Source organism: Nothobranchius furzeri, chromosome 10, assembly GCF_043380555.1.
Source record: "Nothobranchius furzeri strain GRZ-AD chromosome 10, NfurGRZ-RIMD1, whole genome shotgun sequence".
NCBI lineage: Eukaryota > Metazoa > Chordata > Actinopteri > Cyprinodontiformes > Nothobranchiidae > Nothobranchius > Nothobranchius furzeri.
Genome location: NC_091750.1, coordinates 37,639,200 through 37,666,248, shown reverse-complemented (window position 1 = coordinate 37,666,248; position 27,049 = coordinate 37,639,200). Strand labels below are relative to the sequence as shown.

General features: G+C 47.4%; 1 protein-coding gene across 8 annotated transcripts in view; it reads right to left on the bottom strand.

Moving 5' to 3' along the window:
- Positions 1 to 2,044: 2,044 nt before the first annotated feature.
- kank1a (KN motif and ankyrin repeat domains 1a) overlaps positions 2,045 to 27,049 on the bottom strand; it is a 40,260-nt gene continuing 15,255 nt past the window's right edge. For 2 of the 8 annotated variants that reach the window (XM_015960283.3, XM_054730380.2), the window contains exons 2-12: positions 17,256 to 17,376; positions 8,522 to 11,074; positions 7,593 to 7,766; positions 6,272 to 6,380; positions 5,909 to 6,106; positions 5,017 to 5,104; positions 4,498 to 4,717; positions 4,273 to 4,415; positions 2,686 to 2,886; positions 2,417 to 2,515; positions 2,045 to 2,337 (exon numbers count right to left, since the gene is read on the bottom strand). In XM_015960283.3, the coding sequence (XP_015815769.3) occupies positions 2,275 to 2,337; positions 2,417 to 2,515; positions 2,686 to 2,886; positions 4,273 to 4,415; positions 4,498 to 4,717; positions 5,017 to 5,104; positions 5,909 to 6,106; positions 6,272 to 6,380; positions 7,593 to 7,766; positions 8,522 to 11,074; positions 17,256 to 17,292 (3,885 nt within the window). In that variant the 5' untranslated portion in view covers positions 17,293 to 17,376 and the 3' untranslated portion in view covers positions 2,045 to 2,274. Of the gene's footprint in view, positions 2,338 to 2,416; positions 2,516 to 2,685; positions 2,887 to 4,272; positions 4,416 to 4,497; positions 4,718 to 5,016; positions 5,105 to 5,908; positions 6,107 to 6,271; positions 6,381 to 7,592; positions 7,767 to 8,521; positions 11,075 to 12,918; positions 13,038 to 17,255; positions 17,377 to 20,685; positions 20,733 to 21,383; positions 21,565 to 27,049 lie in introns of those variants that run through there. The other 6 variants (XM_070555617.1, XM_070555618.1, XM_070555616.1 and 3 more) reach the window with 6 other exon arrangements.

Below are 27,049 nucleotides of genomic sequence, written 5' to 3'. Positions count from 1 at the left end.
TCAGCCTTTATCTGTTGGAGTACAGATGATTAAGGCTTACAGCTGATGGAATCCGCCACATTCAACATCTCAGACGGTCAGAATATTGTATTCTAGACTCCGTGTCACGCTCTGATCAGCTGGTGAATCCAGAACAGCTGCAGAGGGTTCCTGAGCCTTTAGATGGTCTCTCAGTCTGAGCTGGATTACTGACACGAATGGATTTTTGCTCCAGATTAAAGTTTTTCCAGTTTCACCTGTAAACTGTAAAAGTATCTGGCTCTAGCGCCTCCTGGTGGATAAAACGAACGTCACCCTACCACTGTCTTCATGGGTGACCCCGCCAGGAAAGGTGACCTTTGAGCAGGGTTGATGGTTTATCCCTTGAGATCCACGTGGCAGGGGTGTGGAGTGAGCACCATATATTATATTTGGTTTTTCCTGTTAGTTTAAAAGTACTTAACTATGGTTTTCATCAGTGGTTCTGACTATATACAGTATGGCAACGCCCACTTAAGCCACCACACCTTAGTTTTCATCTCTGAATGGGTTCTTGGGTGTTTTATCAGGCCCTTTTAAATAAGAGCCATCATTAAAAACATGTTTTCGTTTTATTTTAGAACTAAATGTCTAAAATGTCATAAATGAAGCTCGTTTGAATAAAGTAAATCATTTTCATGATTTAATTTTTAACCCCGACAGCGACGAGGTGGGAGGCTTATCAACCACTAAAACTAAAATCTTACGGCATAGTTCAGCTTCTTTTCAAGCGTGTTTGTAAAGTTTTTTTTAATATATATTTATAAAGCGCCAAATCACGACAAGCGTCGTCTCATGAACCTTCACATAATAAACATTCCAACACAGGTCAGGTCATTAAGTCACTCAGAAAAAGTTTCCTATATAAGGAACCCGGCAGGTTGCATCGAGTCACTGACTAGTGTCAGAGTCTTAACAGCAATCCTCATACTAAGCAAGCATGCAGCGACAGTGGAGAGGAAAACTCCCTTTTAACAGGAAGAAACCTCCAGAGGAGGGTTAGGGTTAGACTCACTGGGGATGGAGAAGACAGAGCAGACACACACACACACACACACACACACACACAGGTTACATTGTGATTTCTTAGTAAATATTCTATTTGGCGAGAGATAAACTTTATTGTATTTATCCTAGTGGATCTATAATTAAACGGGTAAACTAGTAGTAGCACATTAAACGTCAAGGAAAGCAAAAAGTTATCAGGAGAGGGAGAATGTTTAAGTGGTTAGCAGCAGTGTGCTAGACGATGGCCCCCTCCATGAGGCCACCACAGCTCAGCAGAACAAGTCCTGTCACACTGGAAGGTAGCTTCCCAGTAACAAACTCCTCTGAATCGAAGCCATTCAGGAAGCATCTAGGATGGGAATTATTCACCAAGTCAGACTTAAACATTTGCTTTCTGTAATGCAACTTTCACGGAAAAAAAAGGAAACCAACTTGGACTTGGGGCAGCTATAAACCTACATATGGGATCTTTTTTCCCTACTCTTTCCAGCAGAACAGAAAGATGGAAAAGTTTCAGAAAGTAAAACATTTCTAAAAATACATTTGTGTTTTCCAAAAACTTATTTATTAATCTAATAATTTCATGCTGTATAAAAACCAACCCAGCAGAGGTTGCTTCGGTTTCAACATCAGACCAAAGCTGCAGTTTAAACTTTTATTGAAAGGTTTTTGTTACAAGTTTCAGGCACTCGAGTCCCCGTCAGGATGACGTCAGCACCTGGACGAACACTAAAGACAGGATTATCTTACACAAAACGCCGAACAACTCCGCCGTATGTACACTCAAATACACTTCTGCAATAAAACTATACTCTGATAAATACATAACTTCATGGGTTGTTGAGGATTATTTAGGAATTATTCAAAATACTGTTAATCGTCTTTAAATACAAAGAAGGAAAGTCCATCAGGTCACATCGAATTCACCAGGAGGCAGCAAGGAGACGTTACTCTAGTGTGTGTGTGTGTGTGTGTGTGTGTGTGTGTGTGTGTGTGTGTGTGTGTTTTGAAAGGACATCTGTAGAGTTTTGCTGGTCTGAGCGGAGTCGGCTGCTGATGGCGAGCGTTTCAGGCACCTCGTGGCTACATTCATGTTCAAAGGACACTTTGGGCTCAATGAGAGGGAAGTGGAACAAATAATCCCAGAAATCAGACAGGTTGGTTGTTGGGATCAAGTCCCTCTTCCATCGTTCAGCGAGAACCAATAGCAGCACAGAGTTTATCCACCGAGGAGGGACGGGGCGGGGTCTAGTCAAATACACCCTTCCGAGTGGGACTTGGTGATGTCTTCCTGCTGAGTCGAGGCGTTCCCTGGAAAACAAACACGTGAGGACAGGAGAGCTTCAAGGTCCCAAACCGAGAGTCGGAGGACAGAAGAAGACAAACATACCGAAGCCTGAGCTTTGGAGAAGTTAACGTGCGCATAAAGCAGCACCGCGATGTCCTTGTGTCCAGCCTCCAGAGCGATGGACAGAGCGTTACTCCCATCCTGAAGGGGGCAGAGAAGATGTCAAATCTAACTACAGCTCATTTATTTCAGTAAAGACACCCAAACACGTGAAAACACGAGGCTTTCGTTGTGAATAAAAGGTGAGTTCTGATGAAAAGAATCAGAACAAACATTAATCTGATACGGTTTCCCTTCCCGAGTCGACTCACGCTGTCACTGAGCGTGGCGTCGCAGCCCGGCTGGGCCAGCAGCAGCTTGACGATCTCCACGTGGCCGTGCTCGCTAGCACACATCAGCGCCGTGGAGCCCTCGTCGTCCTGGACATTGACGTTGGCGCCGTGAGCCAGCAGGGCTCGAACCATGTCCATCCTGCCGTGGCTGACAGCCAGCATCAGACCCGTCTGACCGGCCTGGAGCACACGGATCACATTTACAGGAACAATTAAAACGAGGGATGAACGATATCGGCTTTTTTACCGATATCCGATATGTCGATATCGTCTGACTCTTAATTTCTGATACTGATATAAACCAATACCAATTTGCTCATAAAAAACTAACACATTTAGCTTACAAACACCACAAATCTCCTGTCATGCTTAAATTTTAAGTATTTTATGTGCAAAATAACTATAATTAAAGTCAGTAACGGGAAAATTTTATGTGCGGGCAGCAGAGGACGATGTCGCCCTCTGCTGCCCGCACATAAACGGAAGTGACGCCACAAACAGCTGGCCGTTCCGGCTGAAACGTGTAAAAGTTAAAAAAAATTTTAATTACTGCACTGTGGTAAATAAGAAAAATGATGATTATGAATCAGTACACAGAACTAACATTCAGAAGAGTTTTAAAAACAAGCCTCGAGTGGATTCTTGTTTTAGTCATTTGTTAGCAGCTACACGTAGCTGCGTGCCGTTAGCTGCTAGCTACACGTAGCTGCGTGCCATTAGCAGCTAGTTACACGTAGCTGCTGCGTGCCGTTAGCTGCTAGTTACACGTAGCTGCTGCGTGCCGTTAGCTGCTAGTTACACGTAGCTGCTTGCCGTTAGCTGCTAGTTACACGTAGCTGCTGCGTGCCGTTGGCTGCTAGCTACACATAGCTGCTGCGTGCCGTTAGCTGCTAGCTACACGTAGCTGCTGCGTGCCGTTAGCTGCTAGCTACAAGTAGCTGCTGCGTGCCGTTAGCTGCTAGCTACACGTAGCTGCGCTCCGTTAGCTGCTAGCTACACGTAGCTGCGTGCCATTGGGACAGCTTATGTTCACTACAACGGGGAAAATTTGGAGCTAACTTCTACTTTACAAGTTGTGCCAATTTGAGTAAAATGTCTCAGATCTGTTATATTTTTATGTTATAATATTTTTAGAGAGGAGAAGTAGCCGAAGAGTTTTATGTATAATAAGTGTGTGGCAGGTAAACGCTGGTTCATTAAAAGACTGAAAACCAATACAGACATTTTCTAATTATAAATTTAATCGCTGATGTCAGCAGGTATTAATGGTAGACTGATAATATTAATAGTAGACTGATAATATCAATGGTAGACTGATAGTATTAATTGTAGACTAATAATATTAATGGTGGACTAATAATATTAATGGTAGACTGATATTAATGGTAGACTGATATTAATGGTAGACTGATATTAATGGTAGACTGATAATATTAATGGTAGACTGATAATATTGAACTCTCCTAATCAAAACCCAGATGAATGGTTTTATTTCTAAAATGATAGTAAGACACACTCAGCTCCAACTGAGCTACACGCAGCTGACCTCTGACCTCTGAGACCCACCTGACTGGCTCGAGCATTCACATCGCCCTTACTGAACAGCTCCTCTACGATGCTCATGTCCTTCGGTGTCTCCACGGCTGCCAGTGCTGCCAGCATGATGGGCGTGTAGCCGGCTTTGTTCTGCTGGTTCACGTTACAAACGTCTGGAACACACACACACACACACACACACACATTACTATTCACCCTTCCTCCTTCAGGCAGAAGCCCGAGTCTGCAGCTCACCTGCATCCAGCAGCTTTTTCACCACCTGGAAGTTGGAGTGTGACACGCTGTAGTGCAGCGCTGTGTTCCCGTTCCCATCGGCCATGTTGACAATGTGGCGCAGCACGGCCGGCGAGATTCCCTCAAACGCCATCAGGTAGTCTTCCACCATTGGCGCCATCGCCGCCTTCTGACTGGACACCCGGAACCACTCGTGCTGCAGCGTATTGAGACCGGCTCTCTGAGGGGGCGGGGTTAGAAACACCTGTTAGAGCTCCAGTGTTTCAGGATAATCGAACATGGTGCAGAAAACAAGTCAAATCTTTTACTTGGTGGCAAAAATACAAGAAATCTGGTGAGTTGTTCGTCTCTTTCAAGAATCTTAAGAGTTGGAAAATAAAAGGATTCACACAAGAATCTCCCTTACATTCATTTTTTGATCTATAATGTTTAACATTTAAACTACATGTAGTTTAAGTTAGCTATAATTACCAAGGACAACAACAATAACTCAGCGGCCTTGGGAGGAGCCAGACTCACCAGGTCTTTGCTGCTCACACCCTTCGAGTCGCTGAGGGACGTTTGGAGAACGCTGCAGGCAGACGACATCTTCTCACTCAGCTCAAACCTTCCCGTAAATAAAACACCAATAAGTGTCACAAACACATTAAAACAGCTCCACACAGCAGATTTCTGACTAAACGAACCCTGATTTTAGTTAAACAGGTGTCCATCCTGCCTCTCCATGTTTAAACAGCCTGACTGATTTGGAAGCAGAAGTCCTTTGTTTACGCTGGGAGGCAATTTTCTCTCAGATTCGGTGCCGATTCACATCTTTCTGTTTAACCTTCTTTTCCTCATGATTACAGCCAATCCAGTCTGAAACCACTGGAGTTGAATCGATGATGCTCCTTACCAGGGCTTCATTTGAGCCGGATCTTGCCGGAACAAGATCCGGGAACCGTCTTATTTTGAAAGGACCGTTCCGGCAACTCACGCGACCAACTTGTGCTTATACGCCGGATTCGAATTACAGGCAAGGCCGTGGGAAGTAGGGGGTGCTGAGCGTGTTTCAGCACCCCCTTGCTCCGGCATCTGCTCTGCCTTTACTGAACTTCGGTTTGACGTCAGTATTTACGTTCCGGGAATGTTTGATTTGCGCCCGACTTTATTGAGCAGGTTTTTAGACTTCAGGTTGGATCTGAGCCCGTTTTTCTTCAGAGGATCGAGTTTAAAGCTCGGCCAGGAGCCACGGCTGATGCTGTTATTTTAACACACGTGTTCTGATTAGAAGTCGTAAATGGAGCCGATAGAACTTGGAAAATCTGGGCTCCATTGGTAATGCCTGTTCAGTTACAGAAGTCTGATGTTCTGGAACCAAACAGTCAGTTAACCCAGTTTTATAAACAAACGCAGACATCTGATCACTCACCTCTCTCTCTTCTCCTTCCTCACACTCTCCTCTTCATCCTTCGTGTCCACGTCCTCTGCTCCTTCGTTTTGGAACTCGTCCCTGATGCTCCTTCCTCCCACATCCCCGTCCTCCTCCTCCTCCTTCTCCTCATCTTCCTCCGACCCAGAGGAGCTGCTCTCCTCTGAACTCGAGTCGTCGCTGGACGTAGTTTCGGATCTGCACCAGAAGGGGGCAGTAGAGACTCAGAAACCTGCAGACCCAGGTGTTCCGCACCAACAGGCTGCAGCAGCTCAGATTTCATGTTTGCATGCAGAAGACCGTGTGGGAGTACTGGGGAAGAACTTCACCCACAAACAAACAAACATTCGATTGTTTTCTCACCCTCCGTTTACGCCGACAAACTGAAGGTTCTTCTTGGTGCCGTTGGAGTCCCCTCGTCCATCTTTCTTCTTCATGATCGACTTGAGGGTGTTCTGACTGCACGGCTCTCCTTTAGGAAACACAAACATCAAAATTAAACCCAGAAACAGCAGATGTAGTCCTAAAAGAAGATCTACAGATCCAGATTCATAAAGTTTCTGTCAAGTCTGCATCGGGGACGTTGTTCTGATGTTTGTGTATTTAAATACATGTTTTCTTTATGCTCCTGTAAACAAGAGCAGATCAGGTCAGATGTTTTCACAGAGCTGTGCGAGAGGCTCTTGGAGGCGCCTCAAAGCCAGAAGCATCTCAGTCATTTTAAGTGCTGGTCTAAAAAAACCCAGAAATGCCAGCAGAGCGGGTCAGAACCCTCACATCTGCCTGGACTTGTACTGATGGAGGGGCCTCTCTGGTGCAGCGAGGTGTGTGTGTGCGTGTGTGTGTGTGTGTGTGTGTGTGTGTGTGGCGTTTAGTAGCAACAGTCTCTACATGTTTCCAATGTTTTGACAAGTGGAGGCAAAGAAAGCAGCTAATGAGGACAAACAGGCTGTTGGTCGGGTTCTGGTCGGGTTCTGGCAGCAGGTCTAGAATCTGCAGGTGAGACCGTGGAAGACGACGACTCTGCCCTCGTCTGCTGCTGACAACAGAAGCCAAACATTTGTACGGGAGGCAGCGTGCTGTCTGAGGGGTTACAGGCTCCGCCCACATATCTGCACACATTCAAGGTGTTTAAAAGTCTCAAATACCCAGTTACTGCTAAACATATTCCAGCAACCACTGAACAAGTCAGAAGGGGCGGGGCTTAGGATTTAAACCGCAGCCAGCCAGCAGGGGCGCTTTAGTTTCCTTCCACTCCAATGATCAGGTTGGTTTGAGACTTCTACCAAGAATACTCCCGATTCGTGTCCTCGAGTCCTTTTTGATCCCTTTAAACTCGACTGTTTGACATCACAGGACACCGAGCGACTCGGACCTTGCTCAGACCAGATGAACCTGAAAGCTTTTCACTAATAAATGCAACATCAGCACTTTTGTTCTGATCCGTCTGATAAAAAATGACTTTTAAAAGATTTCTGGAAATACTTTTTCTAATTGATCAAATGACTTGTTTAAACTGTAAGCATCAGACTTGGATTAGGACCGAGACTTGTATGTCTAGTGACCTGTCTAAGCCAGACCCGCCCCACCACTGTTGAACCCATTTCCCGGTGGTTTTCTCATGAAGGTTTGTTCTGGTCCAGTAAATCTGTCTGGAGGACCACTCGGGTTCCTGGACTTTTACCGTGCAGCGCCATAGACATCTGCAGGTCCATGCGGCTCTTCTGCTCGGCTGCACTGATCTGCGGCTGCAGCACTGGGAGCTCAGGATGGTCAGTAGGATCCAGACCCGATGGGGTCCGCTCAGGCTGCGAGGGGTCCACCTGCAGAGTCGGTACCTGGAGCTGCAGAACGTTCTCTAAAAAAATAAATTAATTAAAAAAAAGGCTGAAAATGTTCAAAACCTCATAAAACAACATTTAAATTAATTATTTGACTAACACCTCATATTTCTCTTCAGCCCTGACACTAATGTCCCAAAACAGCCCACTAAAGGTCAGAACGTGATCAGAACCGAGCCTGGCTCGCAGACCTGAACCCGGTTATGTAACGGCTCCAGAGCCGTGACTCGGCACCAACAGGAGGCGTTGGCCGAGGCAGGACAGCCCACTAAAACAACAAGACGCCGCCGGCGGCTCCCAACAAACATGAGCTCATGGTTGGTTCCTGTCCAAAGCCCCCCCCCCCCCCCCCCCCCCACACACACACACACACACACACACACATTTTTTCAGGGTCAGAGAAAACTCCAGCCTGTCCGATCGGATCTGGATTCTCTTTAAACCACATCTGAACCAGGAATCCAGAATCGGACTCCGGACCGCCGGGAACAAACGAAGGACGGCTGTCGGGATTCAAATGCTGAGAAAAGTCTTAAAAGTTCTGAATAAATATATAATAAATAATTCTGATTAAAAAACGGTAAAAAACTAAACCAGAAAGACCCACGATAGTCATAAAGCTGTGGGTGTGTGTGTGTGCGTGTGTGTGTGTGTGTGCGAGTGTGTGTCCTAATTGCTCAACCCGACTCGGAGCCATTCCTCACAGGGACCTAATGTCACAAGACGCCTCTGTTCTAGTTTCGGGTGTTCGGAATGCCCGGAGCATGCTCACCTTTGCTGGAGTCTGAGTTCAGATTCAGGATGTCCTCCGAGCTCCCGTACCTCATCACCGTGTTGATGGAGGACAGCGTGCTGACCAGCTGACTGTTGATGGACCCGAACTGGGTCTGAGGCTGGCCGAACGCCTCGGCCAGCTCGCTGTAGTTCTCCGCCAGCAGCATCTGCTGCTCCTGCAGGAGCTTCTGGACTCTCTCGATGTAGTGGTCCAGCCCGGCGCCCCCTTGTGGCTGCAGCGAAGCGGCGTCGGTCTCGTTAGTGACGGGCCCGGCTGGCTGGGAAGGACCACATGCGATGTTCCTGGTTTTTAAGCCGATCAGGAAGTTGTCGTGGATGCTGACTGGACCCACACCACACTCTCTGGTTCTGGCAGAGTTTGACTGGCTCAGAGCAGATTCCAGATCCGTGGCGGTCCCGACAGCAACCGAGCGGGTTTTTGCAGCTGTGGGAAGGTCTTTGACAAGTCCCTCTCCAGCACCTACTGTTCTGGTTTCGGTTGCTGCCGTGTTGGTGTGTTTATCGCAAGTCACCAGGTTCGTGTCGGTGAACGAGTCCGTCATGTCGGCCGTCTGGGTGTTGGTGGACTGGTTTGTGAACTCCGCTTCGGTACCGGTCTGCTGCGATGCGGATTCTGGAACAGCCATGATGCCAGAGTCCTCCCTAGCGACAGCCTCCGGGTCAGTTCCCTGCGACTTAAACGTCTTGACCGGATTCACGGAACCATCTCCACAGCCGACGGACTGGGACTCCGTGTTCGGCCATGCTGTGGTTCTACAGAGAAACGATTGGTCCAGAGTCTCCTCAGCGTCGACTCCCGTCTCGAACACACTCCTCTCCGCTCCAACCTGCTTGTGGCAGGTCTCCACCCGGACCTCCACACACTGGTCCTCCACCTCCACACGCTCCCGAACCACCTGGCGGTCCATGGGAAGCTCTGGTCCTGCGGCGACGCTCCGCAGGCTGGGCTGACAGGAGACTCCGACGCTGTGGGTCTGGGGGGTTCCATCTGTGCTGAGGTGGCCCCCCACTCCCTGGTGCCGGGTCTGGACTTTGGCCTCCACGCAGGCGTTGTACATCTCCGGCCGGACCATCAAACCTTTGTCCGATCTCTTCCTATTGGACCCACCGGCTGCTTGGAGCTCCAGCTTCAGCTTTCCCATTTCCATCTGGTGTGTGGTTTCTTTAAGCTGGACCTCCAAGCGGTAGATCTTCTCCTTCAGGGCTTCAATGGCCTGCTGCTGGAGCTCGATCTCCTTCTCAGCCTCACTGGTCACTCCCAGCATGTTCTCGGTCACTACTACTGCAGCGTTCCGTGTTTCCAGCCCCTCCGTCATCACTCCAATGTCCTTTATATGACGGGCGACAGAAATGTTCATGTTCTCATCGGTTCCTACGCCAACGGACTTAAGGTGGGACTGGTTCAGTAGGACGTTTTCACACTGAACTTCAGAGACCTTGTTCTCCTTGGTGGTCTTCTCCAAAGCTTGAACCTCTGCAGCCAGACGTCTGAACTCCTCCACCCGCTGCGAACTCTGCTCCTGGACTTCCGGTTCAATGATCTTCAGCTCGGGTTCCTTTTGGATGGAGCTGGAGTTCTCCATCTGGTCGGCGCTGCCCACGCTGTAGGAACGCTTGCGGAAACCCCCGAGCCCTTGACTTTTCGACTGAGCAGCCAGCTGTCGTTTCTCCTCCTGCAGAACAGAAATCTTCACCTGCAGGATGGGGATGGTTTTCACCTGCTCCTCCAGCTCCTTTAGCCTCCTCAGAGCAACAACCATCTGCTCTCTGATCTGCTGCAGGTGCATCGGGCTGACGTTGGTCACCGGGGTGGCCATGCCGGAGCTCAGGGGGCTGTGGCGAATAGAGCTGCCCATGGATGCAGGGTAGTAATGGTTGTAGTCCCCATTGGACAGGCCATTGAGGGACAGAGGCTGGTGGGTGCTGGGGGAGATCTGGCTCGCGGCAACAGAACCGGAGTAGGAGGACAGGGAGCTGCTGGAGCCCATGCCACTGAAGCTGGCGAGGCGGCGGCGCGGCATCAGAGGCTCGCCGTGTGGCTGCATGAGCTGACGCTCCTGCTCCAGGCGACGGCGGGTCTCCATCAGGGTCTTTTCCACCTGGGAGTTGTGACGAAGGACAGACCTGGGAGAAGGAGGCGGGAGCTGCTGCTTCTGCTCGGAGATGCCGGAGTAGGACTGATGCGTCGGCGCTTCACAGGCCGCCTTGGAGACGGTCAGCGGAGCAGCGTCCTGGGGCCTGGGTGCAAAAAACACCGGGGACTGTTTGCCGTCGCTGTTGGAGGAGGACAGGGAGTCCGTGGAGGTCCATTCAGGCCGAGCGCCTGTGCTGCTGCTCCGAGGTGCCGCCAAAGGTTTGGGCACTTTGGGTTTCCTCTGGATGCTCAGCTTCCTGATGGTGTTGCCCCGCTCGATGTCGTCGACATATTTGAGGAAGTCCAGGTCCAGCTGGTATCCGTAAGGAGTTTCTACGTAGTAGGGGGCCTCGGAGTCCTTCTCATCCCCGGTGGTGAGGCATGTCTGGTCTCGTTCTGAAAGAGAAGACGCAGGAAATGACATCGTTACGGAGCATTGCTAGTCGTTCCTGGTCCTCAAAGGCCACTTCCTGCTTCCACACACCTGGTTTGGGTTAGTGGCTGATCTGCACCAAAGGGAAGGCGAGTCAGAAGAAGAAGAAATTATCATTTCTATAGCGCCTCTCAAGATAAAAATCACGAGGCGCTTCACAAAAACCAAAAATGTAAAAATATAAAAAAGAACTTAGAAAATGGTTAAAAATATATTTAAAATGAGCAAAAATAGACAATTATGATTTAAAAAAATGTTAAGAAAGAGAGAAAAGGAAAGAGGGAAATCAGTGGATCCCGAGGAAAGTGGAATAGGTGGGGAGAGCAGAATAAAGAGAGGGGGTGAAGAAGGTCATACAAAAGCCTGAACAGGTGAGTTTAAAGGAGACCACTGAGTCCACTGATCTCAGGCTCAGGGGGAGAGAGGTCCAGAGTCTGGGGGCCACAGCAGCAAATGATCGGTCACCTTTGACCTTTAGCCTGGTGCTGCACAACCAGTAGGCTTTGATCACTGGACCTCAGGGACCTGCTGGGGGTGTAGGGACTAAGAAGATCACTAATATAAGATGGTGCTTGTCCATGTAAGGCCCTATAGACCAGAACCAGGATCTTGAAATGAACCCTGAAGTTGACTGGCAGCCAGTGAAGCTGGAGGAGAAGCGGGGTGATGTGGGTGTGTTTGGAGGACTTGGTCAGAAGCCGAGCACAGGCGTTCTGAACCACCTGTAGACGTTCAGGGAGGTTCTGCTCAGACACGTGAAAAGAGAGTTACAGTAGTCTAAGCGTGAGGAGATGAAGGTGTGGAGAACTGTCTCAAGTTCAGAGCGGGACAGAATGGGACTCAGCTTAGCAACGTTCCTGAGATGGAAGAAGGATGAGCGAACAAGAGAACTGACATGAGAATCCAGAGTGAGAGCTGGGTCAAAGGTCACGCCAAGATTCCTGACAGAAGGTTTGGTGTGAGAAGCAAGCTGACCAAGAGAGTCTCTGACTTTGGGAACCAGCTTGTCTGGGGCACAGACGAGGATCTCAATAGGAAGGCGAGTCAGGTGTGTTGGAGCAGGATAGCTGAAGCATGCTGGACAGGAAACCCGACCACGCTAAACGTTCCAACAACCCTCATCTCTACAGGTTCTGCTACCGAGCAGCCAGGCTTGTCTGGGGCCGTCTACGGACCGGCCCGATATCGGCCCTCCACACCAGGACCGGTGCACCTGGGAACAGATTTTATTTGAATAAGACAAACGTCGGATGCTAAAAGCGTTGGGCATGCCGAGTGTTCCTGTGACCACTGATAATCACCATAATTGGACCTCACAAGTTCAAACCCGCCTGCATTTGTGGCGAAAACGCAGAAGTGACGATTCTGGCAGGAGAAGATTAAGGTCCGGACTAGAACTGGGAGCTAAACCAGCACAATCTCAACCAGTAACGTCAGAGAAAAGAAGAACCGGTTGTTAGAGGAAGCTTATCGGAGCGCGTTTCAGGTTTACACAACCAGCCGGTCACACGGCACCAGAACTTCTGGTCCAAAATCCAGGCTTTTGTTTACAGACAACATCTGCAGATCAATCAAAGTCCAAACTCCACAGGCTCAGCTAAACTTCCCTCTGCCAGCGTTCCAGGACTCCACATTCACTCGGCTGGCTAAAAGCAGAGCCTTGTTCTTGGAATGCCAGGAACTCCGACCCACTAAGAAAACGCAGGCTGGAAATAAACAGCCCTGTTCTTCCTCTGCTGTGGCTGCTCTCGTCAGCAGGACGGGACCAGAGTCCAGAACCTTGGTGTTCTGGTAGAGCTTCACTCACCTCGGTCCAACAGAACCTCCGGCAGCTGTCCAACAGAACACACCAGGCTGTCTCTCTCTCCGTCGTCTCTCCACAGGAGGAGAAAAGTTTCACTGTTGGTGTAAAGCAGCTTTTCTCTGGCTTCCTATTGGACGGCAGCCTCCACCAATCAGGTGAGCCCCTGAGCCGGGAGCTTCCCTTTCCAAATAGGGGTGGAGGTTACAATCCACAATAACAGCCTGTTGTTCAGCTGATGCATGCCGAACAGAACTGGGTCAATCGGACTAGAATCGGGCTGATCACACTAGAGCAGAGATCCTCTACGGTCAGAACCGGGTCAATCGGACTAGAATCGGGCTGATCACACTACAGCAGAGCTCCTCTAGGGCCAGAACCGGGTTAATTGGACCAGAATCAGGCTGATCACACTAGAGCAGAGATCCTCTATGGCCAGAACCGGGTCAATAGGACTAGAATCGGGCTGATCACACTAGAGCAGAGCTCCGCTATAGCCAGAACCGGGTCAATCAGACCAGAACAGGGCTGATCACACTAGAGCAGAGATCGTCTATGGCCAGAACCGGGTCAATTTGACCAGAACTGGGCTGATCACACTAGAGCAGAGATCGTCTATGGCCAGAACCGGGTCAATCGGACCAGAACCGGGCTGATCACACTAGAGCAGAAATCCTCTATGGCCAGAACTGGGTCAATCGGACCAGAATTGGGCTGATCACACTAGAGCAGAGATCCTCTATGGCCAGAACCGGGTCAATTTGACCAGAACCAGGCTGATCACACTAGAGCAGAGATCGTCTATGGCCAGAACCGGGTCAATTTGACCAGAACCAGGCTGATCACACTAGAGCAGAGATCGTCTATGGCCAGAACCGGGTTAATCGGACCAGAACTGGGCTACTCTCAGTTCTAATGAGTTTTGCCACCAGGTCCAGAGGTCGTCCTGATTAGTGATCTGAACAACGAGGAAATGGCTGAATAATGAATAAATCATTAAAAAAAGGTTATTTATTTATTTCTGCTGTAAACTAAACATGTTTACCTCGCTGATAACTCCACGTCTAATTAAAGAGCAGATCATAAAATAATTACAATCATCGCCTTTAGTGTAAAACGAGCTGCTGTCGATGTTCTGGTTACAGATCTCAAACGAGAAAACAATCCTGAAGATCATAAATCTGATTGATTCAGTGTTCCTGCTGCTGAGGTCTGAGGTCCAACCGACTCGCTTGTTCTGGGTCCGAGTCGTCTCAGCTGACCTGAAGGATCCCCTCACGGCCACGGCCGGCAGCTCCGTGGTACCAACGAGACACGAACAGCTGAGCGATGACCTCATCATCACGGGACAATGGACGAGGTCAGGCAGGGCTGTGAGGACAGCCAAACAGCTGTTCGACCAGGATTACGCCAACTCAAACGTCACCTCACAGGGTCCGAGCCACCCTGAGGGACTCCTCGGCCGTATCCCAAAAGCAGCTGTTTGCACAAGAAATCTGGAATTTATCAGTGAAGTGAAACATTCCCAAACAGCGTTCCCCAAACGGAGCTCCACCAACATGACTAAACACTCGGAGTATTTAAGGAACTCAAAAACAAAACCACTTAAATCCAGCCGAGCAACACGACACAAGGCAGATTATTCAGATTATTTTATCTTCATAAATCCAGCTGCTGCCAACATCCGTCCCAGACCTGATCCACTGCTCTCTGCTGGGACTTTAAAACATTCCTGCCCGACGATCCAAAATTAGCCGTCTGCTCTCAGTTCATTAAGCCACTTTCAGGTTCTTGTAAAGCTCGGATCTGCAGACACCAGTTTGCCAGCTCAGACTTGCCTTAAAATACTTGAATTACTTAAAGAGCAAGTCACCCCCAAATAAACTTTTTTTTGCTGATAAACTAAATAAACGAGTGTCTAATGGTGCTGCAGACACGTGTCGTCAATAATTTGGCACTTCAGTGCATCTTAGTTAAAATTTAAATATTCTGCCTAAAACTGGCAGTGTTGTGCCGTCGTCAGGTAAAAACTCTGCACTGTATTCTAATTTAAATCTGCCACCGCTATTGGCTAAGAGGTATGCTATGATGTAAACTGGTACATTGTGATGTCACAATGCTGTTGTGAGCCTGTGTGTGTGTGTGTGTGTGTTAGCAGCTCTGCCCTCTCAGTCTGCCAGGCAACAGCATTTGTTGCATTTTTCAAACATGAAGTGGGAGTGGAGTTAGAATCTGGTAGGGGGTGACTTGCTCTTTAAATACTTTAGAAAAATCTGATCAACTTGGGTCAATATTAAAATCTGGATTATTTGACAGCATAACTCATCCAGCTCAGATTAGTCACACACGACAAAAACAGACAGCTGCTATAAAAGCAGAGAAGAGCTGCTGGAGACACGAGTTTGACCCTCTGGGTGGAAGAAAGTGTTATTTTAAGGGGCATTTCAAAATAAGAGCGTGTTGTTGAAGCTTCTGGTAAAATCCGAAACACAAAAGCCACAAATCCGAGCAAGTTTGAACTACAAGCAACCAACTACATCACAGGCCGCTGTTGCATAAATACGGCAGTTACGATCCGCTCTTAGCCGTTAAAAGCATTCCAGACACCGGTTCTATGGCAACAAACACGTCCTGATTAGGAATGGGAATTCTGCATAAACAGACGGATTAACTTCGTATTTCTACAAGAGCTCAGAGGAAAATAAACCTGAGATTTTCACACAAAGTTTCTGCTAGAAACTATTTGGTAAAGCTTTACAGAAGTTCAGCAGCTTAAACAAACAAAAGGAAACAAACATCTGAGTCGAGGAACTTCCAGTCGGACCCAAACTTCCTGCTTCTGTCTGAACGTCCAGTCTCTGTAGAGATCCAGACCGCGTTTGATCCTGCTGCAGAACCTCAAAAACAAGCCTGATGACACGTCAGTCCTCATTCTAACTCCGGAAACTAAAAACCAAACATTTAACAACATTAAATGAGATTTGGGCTGTGGAGGCAGAGCAGAACCACTCCAGAACCGGGCCCAAACCAACAACTTCAATCTGGAAAGGGCTTGGACTTCCTGTGGAAACAGGAAGTCCCTCAAACTTCATTCATCTCAGAATTTTCTCAAAAGTGGTGAAAACCAAACATGTTTTAGTGCAGAGAGAACGAGATTAGAACGATCAATTCTAATTATTCATTAATACAAAAACAAGATCAAACCAATTAACACAAAACCACCTTCACTCGTTTGTTTTAAGGTCCGTAAACACATCACGTCCATGGAAGGGGTTATTAAAGTTCATCTGCAGCTGGTATCGGCCCTCAAAACCAGAATCGGTCCATTTATAAATGCAATCATCAAACCAGCCTGGTTCCAGACCCGATCAGCCCGGTGCAGCCGACCAATCAGAGAAGGGCACAGATGTGTTTGAATCTACAGCGTGACCCGTAGCTCCGTCTCTGTGTTCGGACTGAATCCAGTCTCTGTCAGCAGACAAAAACCCGTTTCACCGAACAACAGAACCATTAAGAGCTGCACCAGTTCATCAAGTCTGCAGCCAGAACACTCATCCTGTTCAGAACCCTCAGACAAGAACACAGCTGGAACCGGACTGGGCGGTGCCACCGGGACCGGGTCAGCTGGCTGCTCAAAACCCAGCACCGGTTCTGACCCGGCAGGCTGCACATTTGGGTTTTTACCACCTCAGACTTTGGTTCTGGTTTCTGACCCAAGACCCGCCCAGGCTGGGATTTGCTGCACGGCGTGCCGAAGCGTCACTCATTCCTCGTTTCATCTCATCCGAGACAAACTTCCAGCAAAGAAACCCAGAATCGGAACGCTCCGCGTCAATCCCACCAGGAATCTCTCAAAGCTTTCATCCCAACTCATCATGCCGCTGCTTCAGCTTTAATGCATCAGACATTTATCTGAGTCAGAAGGAAGCGGGTCAGACTGACGCTGTTTAAATGGTCAAACGGTTGCTCCTGCAGACGGGTCAAAGGTCAAAATCAGAGCGTTTTAGAAATGGTGCACAGGTTCAACTCGGATCTAGAGTCTGAATCCTTTAGAGGGAATCGGGGGAAACAACTTCAGCTTTTAGCGGTTTGTAAATAAACAAAACTGAGGCTCCCGCCTACTTGCTGATGTTAACACGACTGAAGGTGCTGATTTCTGCAGCGCCCTGAGGCACCCGTCCAGCGTGCTGCACATTCCTAAAAGGATCTACAAGATGGAATGTGATCCTGCTGCAGGTGTGTGCTCAGATTACTTCACCCTCCAGTTTTAAGTCCGAGTTTGTAAAAAAACAGAAATGTGGCGAAAACACCGGGTCAAGCTAAAGCTACGGAAGCGCGTTTACCTGGGCAGGTGCTGTTCACGTGCACGGTTTGAGCCATGGCTGCAGCTGCGCTCCCGGTCCCACAACTAGACTCGCTGCGGTCACGCAACAGGCATGCAACAAGTCCAGATTACCATGCAACCTGCGAACATGAGACAAACCACAGATTAGGTTAGTGATGCAGATTAAACGGGAGCTTGTTACACACAAATGACATCACAGCCGTTAGAAATGTTAAGTGTAATCCAATGAGATTTTTTTTCCTCCCAGGATTATTTTGTGTAAAGTCAGCCACCTGCTTGAACTCCACAGGGGGTACGGAAAGTGTTCAGACCACCGTCAGGTTCCCACCCTGTTATGTTGCAGCCGCTTGCTAAAATCTGCAACATTCATGTTCTCCTCATTAGCGAACACACGGCACCGCACATGGACAGAAAAACACTGAACTTTAGACATTTCTGCAGATTTATTAAGAGACTCGGAGTAGAACCGCTGCTCCTCCGGATCGAAAGGAGCCAGTTGAGGTGGTTTGGGCATCTGGTCAGGAGGCCTCCTGGACGCCTCCCCGGGGAGGTGTTTCGGGCATGTCCTGCCGGCAGGAGGTCCCCGGGTCGACCCAGGACACGTTGGAGAGGTTACATCTCCAATCTGGTCCGGGAACGCCTTGGGGTCCTGCCGGAGGAGCTGGTGGAGGTGGCCGGGGAGAGGACGGTCTGGAGCTCCCTAGTTGGGATGCTGCCCCCGCGACCCGGACCCGGATAAGCGGAGGAAGACGACAACGATTTTAACCAATCATGTGAGATTTGAGCGGTTTGCCTGCCCTCGCTAAACGCCGTGCTTAATAAAAATGGCCAAACTAGATACAGTGTAGTTGTGGACGTTAGGGATTTTGTGTCAAAACATTTTAATAGGAGGTTTTTCACCGGTGGCCTTTATCTAAATTAGAAATAATACCCTTGTAGATGTTTTTCCAAGTTACAGAAATGAACCTAGACCAGTTACAAGAGCCAGAATCAAAAAGGGGAGATCCACAGTAATGGGCGTGTCCGCACGAGTTCCTTCACTGCTAATGGGCTGCTACTCAGGGACGACGATTACGGATGAAAATGGGTGTAACGCTCAGACGTATGTGGGTAGAGTCTAGGCGCAGCTCCTCATCGCCAGCTTAAACTAATCCTTTGAAGTTGCTGACCCGGGTAATACTCAGCAGGTTGAAGGGTCTGGACCCGTGAGACAGAGAGCTGGTCTCGTGTGATTTTCGGTCCTAGCCGGTGAGATCGTGAGCTCGGGATTCAACAGCGCACAGCTAATGGTTCCACCAACGTTCAGCATCCAACCTGACAGAACTGGAGAGGAGGAACGGCAGAGGATCCCAAAATCCAGGTGAAAGAAACTTGCTGCATCTTTACCAAGAAGACTTGTGGCTGCTTTGGCTCAAAATTAAATGCTGATCAATGGATCTGAATACTTTGGACCGTGTGCTATTTCAGTTGGTCTTTTTAATAACTCTGCAGAGATTTCTACACTTCTGTGCCTTTCTGTCGATACGGGGTGCTGTGTGTACATTAATGAGGAAAAACATGAATTTAATTGATTTAAGCAAATGGCTGCGATATAACAGAGTGGAAAACTGACAGGGGTCTGAATGCTTTCTGTACCTACTGTGTTTGATCAGCAGAAGGAAACTCCATGAGAAAAACTGGCCAGGTTTTATTTTTCAATCACAATAAAAGAAAAAATCTGATTTTAAAACTCTGAACTAGGCGAGCTCAGCTTCCAGAAGCACAACATTCAAGCAAAAAGTTTATTATAACCTGTAGGGGTGTACAATACATCAGCATGAACATCGGTATCAGCCGATTTTTTTTCTATCGATTACCATATGTACCCGAATCGATAAATTCGATGAAAATTGATTACTAAAAGCGTTGGCAACGAATTGCGTCATCGATTCGTTGTGTCGCACAACTCTTCCAAAAGGGTTCAGTTGCTTTCATGTGGCCTAATGTGAGTCTATGTGGGATCACTGGAATGATCAGCAGCATTTCTTGATGTGACTTTATGGCAGTTGCCCAGGGCATCATCACAAGGAGGATGGCATTCATTTACTTTTGTTTTATTTGGTATTTTTTCAGTCATTTTTGGAAATATTGATTAATTTTGATTAATTCACAGCCTATGTTTAATTACATTTAAAATTTAGTTGTTTGACATCCCCAATTATAATAAATGTCTACAGATGAGATCAAACAAAACAGATGAGAATTGCCCTTAAGCTGTTTAACTTGGACCACACATTTTAGGTCACAGATAGGTGTAGCTTAGGGTCTCTGTCTATACACCTTATAAGACAATTTAGGTGATGGCATGTTGTTTTTCTGCTATTGAACTGTTTTCTAATAATGTTGTGTTAAATAAAGTGAAGGAAGGAGAGAAATAACGTTTCCTTAGCAGTTTTTAAAAATTTCCCCATGTAATCCGATTAATCGATTAATCGTGTCGAGACCCCATCCGATTCATCGATTATCCAAATAATCGTTTGTTGCAGCCCTAGTTATCGGTCTATTTAGTAAATCAATATGAACAGATGTGTTCCTGTTGCCGTTTCCCCATCGGCGCATCCCGAAACTTTTATGGTAACCCATTAGAGTGAGAAACCATATTTAGAGACGTGTAGGTCTTTATCTGCAGTAACTGACCTCCCTCTCTCCCCGGCTCTGCAGGAGCGGCAACACAAACAAGTCCAGCTGTTGGATCGAGAAACCGTAACGACGTCCTGAACCGATCCACAACGTGTGTGTGGCGTCATTCTCTGCAGCTGACATATCGTTGTTTACACTAAGCATCCAGAAAAAGCAGTATAGAGAGAGAGAGAGAGAGAGAGAGAGAGAGAGAGAGAGAGAGAGAGAGAAAGAGAGAGAGCGAGAGAGAGCAAGAGAGCGAGAGAGAGCAAGAGAGCAAGAGCGTGTGTGTGTGTGTGTGTCACAGGAACCAGATCAATCAGAGAAGCAATCAATGGAGAACACCCAACAGACTGAGGTCGGACCTCCAGGATCCTGCCAGGTGGCCGAGGTTTAAAAAAGGCTCCAGTGCTGAGAAGTTAATTTAGCATATAGAGCAGGAAGAGGAGCTTGTTCTTTCAAAGTAAAAGCCCCAAATATTCTTAGAAGTCTAACAGAAGAACATAAAGAACCAACAGGGGAAAATATGACTTATCTTACAGAAAAAGATTAAAAAAAAATACAAATAAAAGAGACACTATTGATGAAAAAACTGCAGAAGCAGGAAATCACATCAAAGCATTCTGCAGCTGATTCCCAGCAGAGCCTAACCGGATATGCCGAGCAAGCGTTTTAATCACAAATCTGCAGGAAAACAAACAACCAACGCGAGGACGTTCAGCTTCATGCAGCTCGTCTGTTATTAAACACACTAAAACACAGAAACTGACCCAACATTTCCTACAAGTCCGGTTCCATAAGCTGCTAAAACTCAGACCTGAGGATCAGAGAAGCAGAACATCAGAATGAAGTAGCCCTTTAAAAACTCAATCCATAAAATCATTTGTGAGACAACAAGAAGAAACGGGGATCTGATCGGTGATTGGACGGGCCGTAACTCGCTCATCTGTGCTCGTTCTTCCCTTTTCTGAGTTTCTGAACTCAAAGATCAGCCCCACAACCAGGAAGTTATAACAAAAACACCTGGGCTCTCTAAATTATGGCTCTATGACATAAATCAGTATCTGCAGGTCAGAGAATCAGAAATTGGTATTGGCCTCTAGAACCAGAACTGGTGCATCTCTGGTTTTTACCGGAAGAGTTGACAGTCTCATCCTCCTGCATGGAAGCTTTTATCAAACACGCTTTAACCGCGTTTCAGATGAACAGTGACAGAACGGAGCTGAACAACAAATCGTTCCAATTCACCGAAACGTTCAGAACTTCTGAACTTTATTGGCTTTACTACTTTTGCCAAAAAACAAACAAGAAGCTCATGTCAACACGAACAGAGTTTAAAAAAAGGGGGATTTGTCACCTTTCTGCAGCTCTTTTTAGAAGAGTCTGAACAAACATGCAGATAAATATACAAACACACAACGGGTCACGTTCCTCCGGTTCTGGTTAAGCTGAGATCTGCGGTTCTTACCTGGAACTCTCATCCCAACGTCCTGCCGACACTCGCGGGTAGCCAACCCGACTGAGCCCAGACCTTCGCCTGCACCCAGCAGCCCTCGCAGATCCGTCTCAGGGCTAAGATTAGAAAACTTCCTCAGATGACAGCCAAACGATCCGAGTCCTATAAGAGGAAACGGACCGGGTGGAACCGAGCACTCTGCTGGGCCTCCAGGTGAAACCCAAGGCCACCAAACGTGGTTAACAACCTGCAGTCGGTCAGGAATCTGCTGCTGATTTACAACGGAGACCTTCTCCTGAGTGGTTACAGATCAACCAGCTCTGGAGCGGAGGGAGAACACCACCCATGTGTTCCTGAAGTTATAAATAATCTCGAGTTTACCCGTTCGGTAGCTTCCACAGCAGCCTGACAGTTTAGGTTCAGATTCGGTTCCTAATCTAATCAACTAGAAGGTTCCTGGAACAAGATCCTGAAGTGGATCCCAGCTGTTGGCACGGTGGAGGTGGGCTGATGGTTTGGGCTGGCTCTGTTGGAACCTGAACTTCTTTGGACACCAAAGAATTCTAGAGTAAACCAGAACTTCTAAGAGCTTTCCCCGGACGTTTTCTTCCAGAAAAACAACTCTGATCAAGACTTGTGAGCTTTAGAGGAAACCAAATACATTAAAAAAAATGTAAACAGAGCAGAGGCGTTAGCAAACACAAACCAGAACTAGGAGTTTAGTTCTCCTCCGGCGGTTCCTTAAAAATTAAACAAACGTCAGCCTAGAGACGTGTGACTGGTTCCTCGGCTCATAAAGGAGCTTCAGAAACGCACCCTAAGCCCGACTTCACGATTTCATGAGGAACCAGATGAGAACGGCTCATGCTGCAAACAGCATCACAAACCAAATGGTGCAAGGACAAGCCCGAGCCTCATGGAGGCTGGGGGACGAGCTGGTCCTCCACGCCTGGTGACACAAACGAGCCTAGAGACCACCCTCCAGATGGAACTGAGGTTTGGTGCAGCAGTAAACTAAGAAGAGGATGAATATTCAGCAAAGCTGCTTTTCCTCTAATAAACCGTGAGGCTGCAGCTTTAATGAAGGGAAAACGCCTCGAGACGTTTTCAGTCTAAAAGCAGCTTAGAAACCAGAGATGTGCAGCAGAGCGGGGCACTACAACAAGAAAGACTAACTTTATCCCATTTGAAGGTCTGAAAAAAGAATACGAACAAATGAAACGCATAATAAAATACTTTCATTTGGTTTCTGTGGCTGCAGAAAGAGCAGAAGCTTTGGTGTGAGCAGGTCAGAGGACCGGGGACGGGCGAGCAGGTCAGAGGACCGGGGACGGGCGAGAACGCCTGAGGACCGGGGACGAGCGAGAACGTCAGAGGACCCGGGACGAGCGAGAACGTCAGAGGACCCGGGACGGGCGAGCAAGTCAGACTTCTCACCTCCACTGAGGTTTAATCCAACAGGAGCCACAAGATACATCCCGACTTATCCCGATGAATTCAGCTCACACATGCAGACCCATCTAAATCCAGCCGAGGTATAAAACCAACACCACGCTGCCCTCAGAGGCTCCAGCAGCGCTGCGAAAGCTGCACGTGTGCAGAAAGTTCAATTTAAAAATGATCTTATTAGATGTTTACTCAGGATCCTTTATGGATGTGAAGCAGACTTGCTCGGAAATGTTGATTCCTGCACTGGAAACAACAACTGGCTGAAAATCAGCTTCCATGAATTTAACCAACAATATTTAAAGTCTTTAGTTTCATTAAATTCCAAAAACATTGTTAAGTCATCCCTAAGCGGTCGTGATGATCAGGTTCTTCAGATCCTTCATCTCCAACCGTTTATGTGATGCTGCAGGAGCTCTGAGGGAGCCCAGAAGCTCATTAAACCAAAGATTCTTTCTTCTAAAACACCAACAAGGAAGTGAAAAAGCTCCCAGCCGGACAACAACGCCTGAGATTTAAGGCGTTTTTTCCTGTCTGCTGGGAGGCATAACTCTTCCTGGAGAAAGGAGTTCTCATGCCAACACCGCCCCCTAGAGGACAGGGGGGATTAGGATCCAGGGAGCAGGTTGCAGGAATAATGGATTAATTACATGAGACAAGATGAGGTTTTTTTGTTGATGTCGACAGAAATAAGCTACTGAACATCTAAAAAGATGAAAATGAAAATTTTATTCATTTTCTACTCAATATTTTTGTTTTCCTGTTTGTTCAGGAAATGGAAAAATCTCTCCTAGGGTCTAAGACTTGGAACATTCTTGTTCCCTCCATTCATCTTCATCATTTATCCCTGGTCACCTCCCTACCAGGCACACTAGGTCTCCTGGGGAAGCCTGAGAGACTGGGGGGGAGATTATAAATCCCAGTTGGAAAACCTCCAGATGGAGGCATCTTAATCCGAAGCACCTCAGCCGATTCCTGGGGGAGCAGCAGCTCACTCATCTTCAAGGCTGAGCCCAGTCCCCCTACAGAGGTCCAGACCACCGAAACAGACCGGACCAACGCCCTCTTTACTGACCCGGTGGATCATCTCTCCTCCGTCAGACCATCAACCAGGAGCAACACGTGCCTGGAGGGAAAAATCCATCTTTCCTGCTTTGTTTTTCCTTAAAACTTATTTTACCCAAATAACTTTGAAGCATTTCAAAAATAAAACTTTACATGTGTGGAAGAAAAAAGCATTCTGTTAATTATTGTTCTTCAGGATAAATCTGAATAAAGTGTATCAGCAGGTCTGAGTTGAATCTGATCGGTATCGGCCTTCGAAACCTGAATCTGTGCATTTCCAGCTAAACTCCGACCCGAGCTCCTTCAACTCAGCTAAAGTTTATAACTTAGTAACGGAATAAATTAAGATCATTTGTTTTACAGGTTAAATGTTTTGTTTACCCCCCCACACACACACACACACATCCCCCCCCCAAAAAAGAGGCATTGTGGGAGAAATTCCCTCCCTAAGTGCTGCCATGTTTGCTTTTGTGCCAAGTGAGCCCCTCTGCTGACCTTTAAGAGCCAGAGCAGCGAGTCCCACCTCTCCGTCTCCCTCCGCTTGTCCCGTCTGACAGCAGCAGGACAAAAGCGGACAAGCTAATTAGAGACGTCCACCTGACGAGTGGACACAAAACATGTCAGGAATGTTCCTGGAGCGTCCGGACCTCGTTCCTATAAACTAGATAATTAGGACTCTGGACTTCCACCATGAAGTCTTAATGATTTTTTTTAATTATTCTTTAATTATTCTTTGGCAACCCAAAAACCCAAAAAGAGTTAATCTAAGTTAACTTGAGCGGATCACACTGAAAATTGGCAGATACCAATAATATCAGCAGATTATTATTATTATTATTATTATTGCAGCGTCTCTACTTTCTGACGTTTTCGGGTCTTTAGCAGAAATGAAGGACGTTAAATTAAAAAAATCGGTCCTTCCAGTCTGCCTAAATGTAATTTTCATGGTGAACTGAGCTGAATTTTAATTATTCACTGCAGCTTTTATCATTCATCTACAGGTCGGGCTGTGCCACGGAAACAAAAGGAACCTGCTGGATTCAGAAGCTCTCATCTGTAAAACGAGGCGATTCCCATCAAACAAGCGATGGGAATCATCACCGCTCGGCTCCTGAGGAGCAGCTGGGATCCCGCAGATTAAATCTCACCCATGACGCCGAGGGCAACAGGAAACCGACAGACGGAAAATAACCGTTGCACAAACACAAGCTAACCTGGTGTTGACGCGAGGAGAAGAGATGGGGTCAGCATTCGGGCTTTTTTGGAAATTTCCTTGCTAAACTGAAAACCGGGAACTTTGCTCAACAATTTGCTGCATCTTGTAAAACTTGTGTGAAATAACGTCAAACCAAAAAAACTTGTAATATTTTAATCCGTCGTAATGATAAATACTTTAATCTCCTTTTTGATCAATCTTTTTTAATCTGACTTCCTAAATTTAATGAAAGCGTAAAATCTAAAACATTAAAATTAGAGATGCACAGATTCTGATTTGGAGGGCCGATACGGATTTCTGGATCATTACGATAGTTGGGAATCGAGTATAAAACATTTCCAACAAGCAGAAGATAAAACTGTAAATGGCCTGTATTTGATATAGCGTCTTCTAGAGTGCTGGAACCCCCCAAGGCGCTTTACAACACAATCAGTCATTCACACATTCACACACTGGTGGTGATGAGCTACGATGTAGCCACAGCTGCCCTGGGGCGCAATCAGAGGCGAGGCTGCCGAGCACTGGCGCCACCGGTCCCTCCGACCACCAGCAGCAGGCAACGTGGGTTAAGTGTCTTGCCCAAGGGCACAACGACAGCGACAGACTGAGCGGGGCTCGAACCTGCAACCTTCCGATTACGGGGCGAGCGCTTAACTCCTGTGCCACCGTCACCCGTGTTGTGTGTCTGAATTTTGCATCAACTTCAATCTTTTCGTTGAGATTTGTGACTTCTCAGAGACCCAGATTCTGGTTCGGAGGACCGATACCAATATCCGATTCTTGTACAGGCCCGTGAATGTGATTGTTGATGTATTCACGTCCACCCGCTGAACGCGTCGACCCCAGCTGGTTCCGATGCTGCCTCTCAGCTGGTCTCATTGTTTATGACGACTGGGTCAGAACCGCATTGATTACATCACCAGTTCGGTGCACATCATTAGTTAAACTGAACACAAGAGCAGCTAGTTTGGATCGTCAGCTGATTTTAGTGATAAATAATCGGATGAGAGGTTCTGGACGAGGCCCAGAGAGGCAAACGGATCCTCCGTTTATCAATCTAATTATATTTGTATAGTGCCTTCCACTGCCTTTACAGAAGCCCACGGCGCTTAACGCGATAAAACGATAAAAGCAGGATACAAAAGTGATAAAACAAAGAAAAAAAACACATTACGTAAAAGCCAAACGATCAAAATGAGTCTTCGAGCGACTCTTGAAGACCTCTAGTGACGGTGACTGTAAGTGGTAGCTGATTCCAGAGTGTGGGAGCCAAGACAGAAAAAGCCAGATCACCCCTGGACCTGGATCGTGGGACAACCAGCGAGTCCTGCTCAGCCAGGCGTAGAGTACGTACAGAGGTAACCCAGCCAGGTACGGGGGGCACCACCATGGAGAGGTTTAGACCTCATTAATTCACCAAAACCTCTTCAGTCAGATTTACTTCTCCTTTCAGGGAAAAAAAGGAGGAACTTCAGAAAAAAGACAAGCGATGGAGGGATGGAGGCCGAGCGAGGGCTAATCCTATTAGCTAACTGATCTGTTCCACAAGGGGGGTGGGGGGTATTTATCAGGTGCAAACAGTCGGAGCTGAGCATGAATCAAAAATCTGCATCAGCCTTCAGAATTAGAATCGGTGCATTTACTGAGGAAAATGGAGAAAAATAAATCATGACAATTTAAGCTAATTTCAGGCACAAGTAGTTTCTACCTGGTCCAACAATCTGTGGAGTGAATTTAGGATTAAGACTGAACAGTTCAATTAGATTAGAAAATCTTTTCTGACTCGTTTAAAAACCAGAGTCAGCGCCAGTCACAGGGAGGAGGGATAAATGGGCCCGAGTGACGACTTCCGTGTCATGCTCTTGATTATCTTAGCCTCGGCTCTCAGTCACAGGGTCAAAGGTTAAGGAAACAGTAGCATGCCTTCAAAGGTACAATACAACACGGGTAT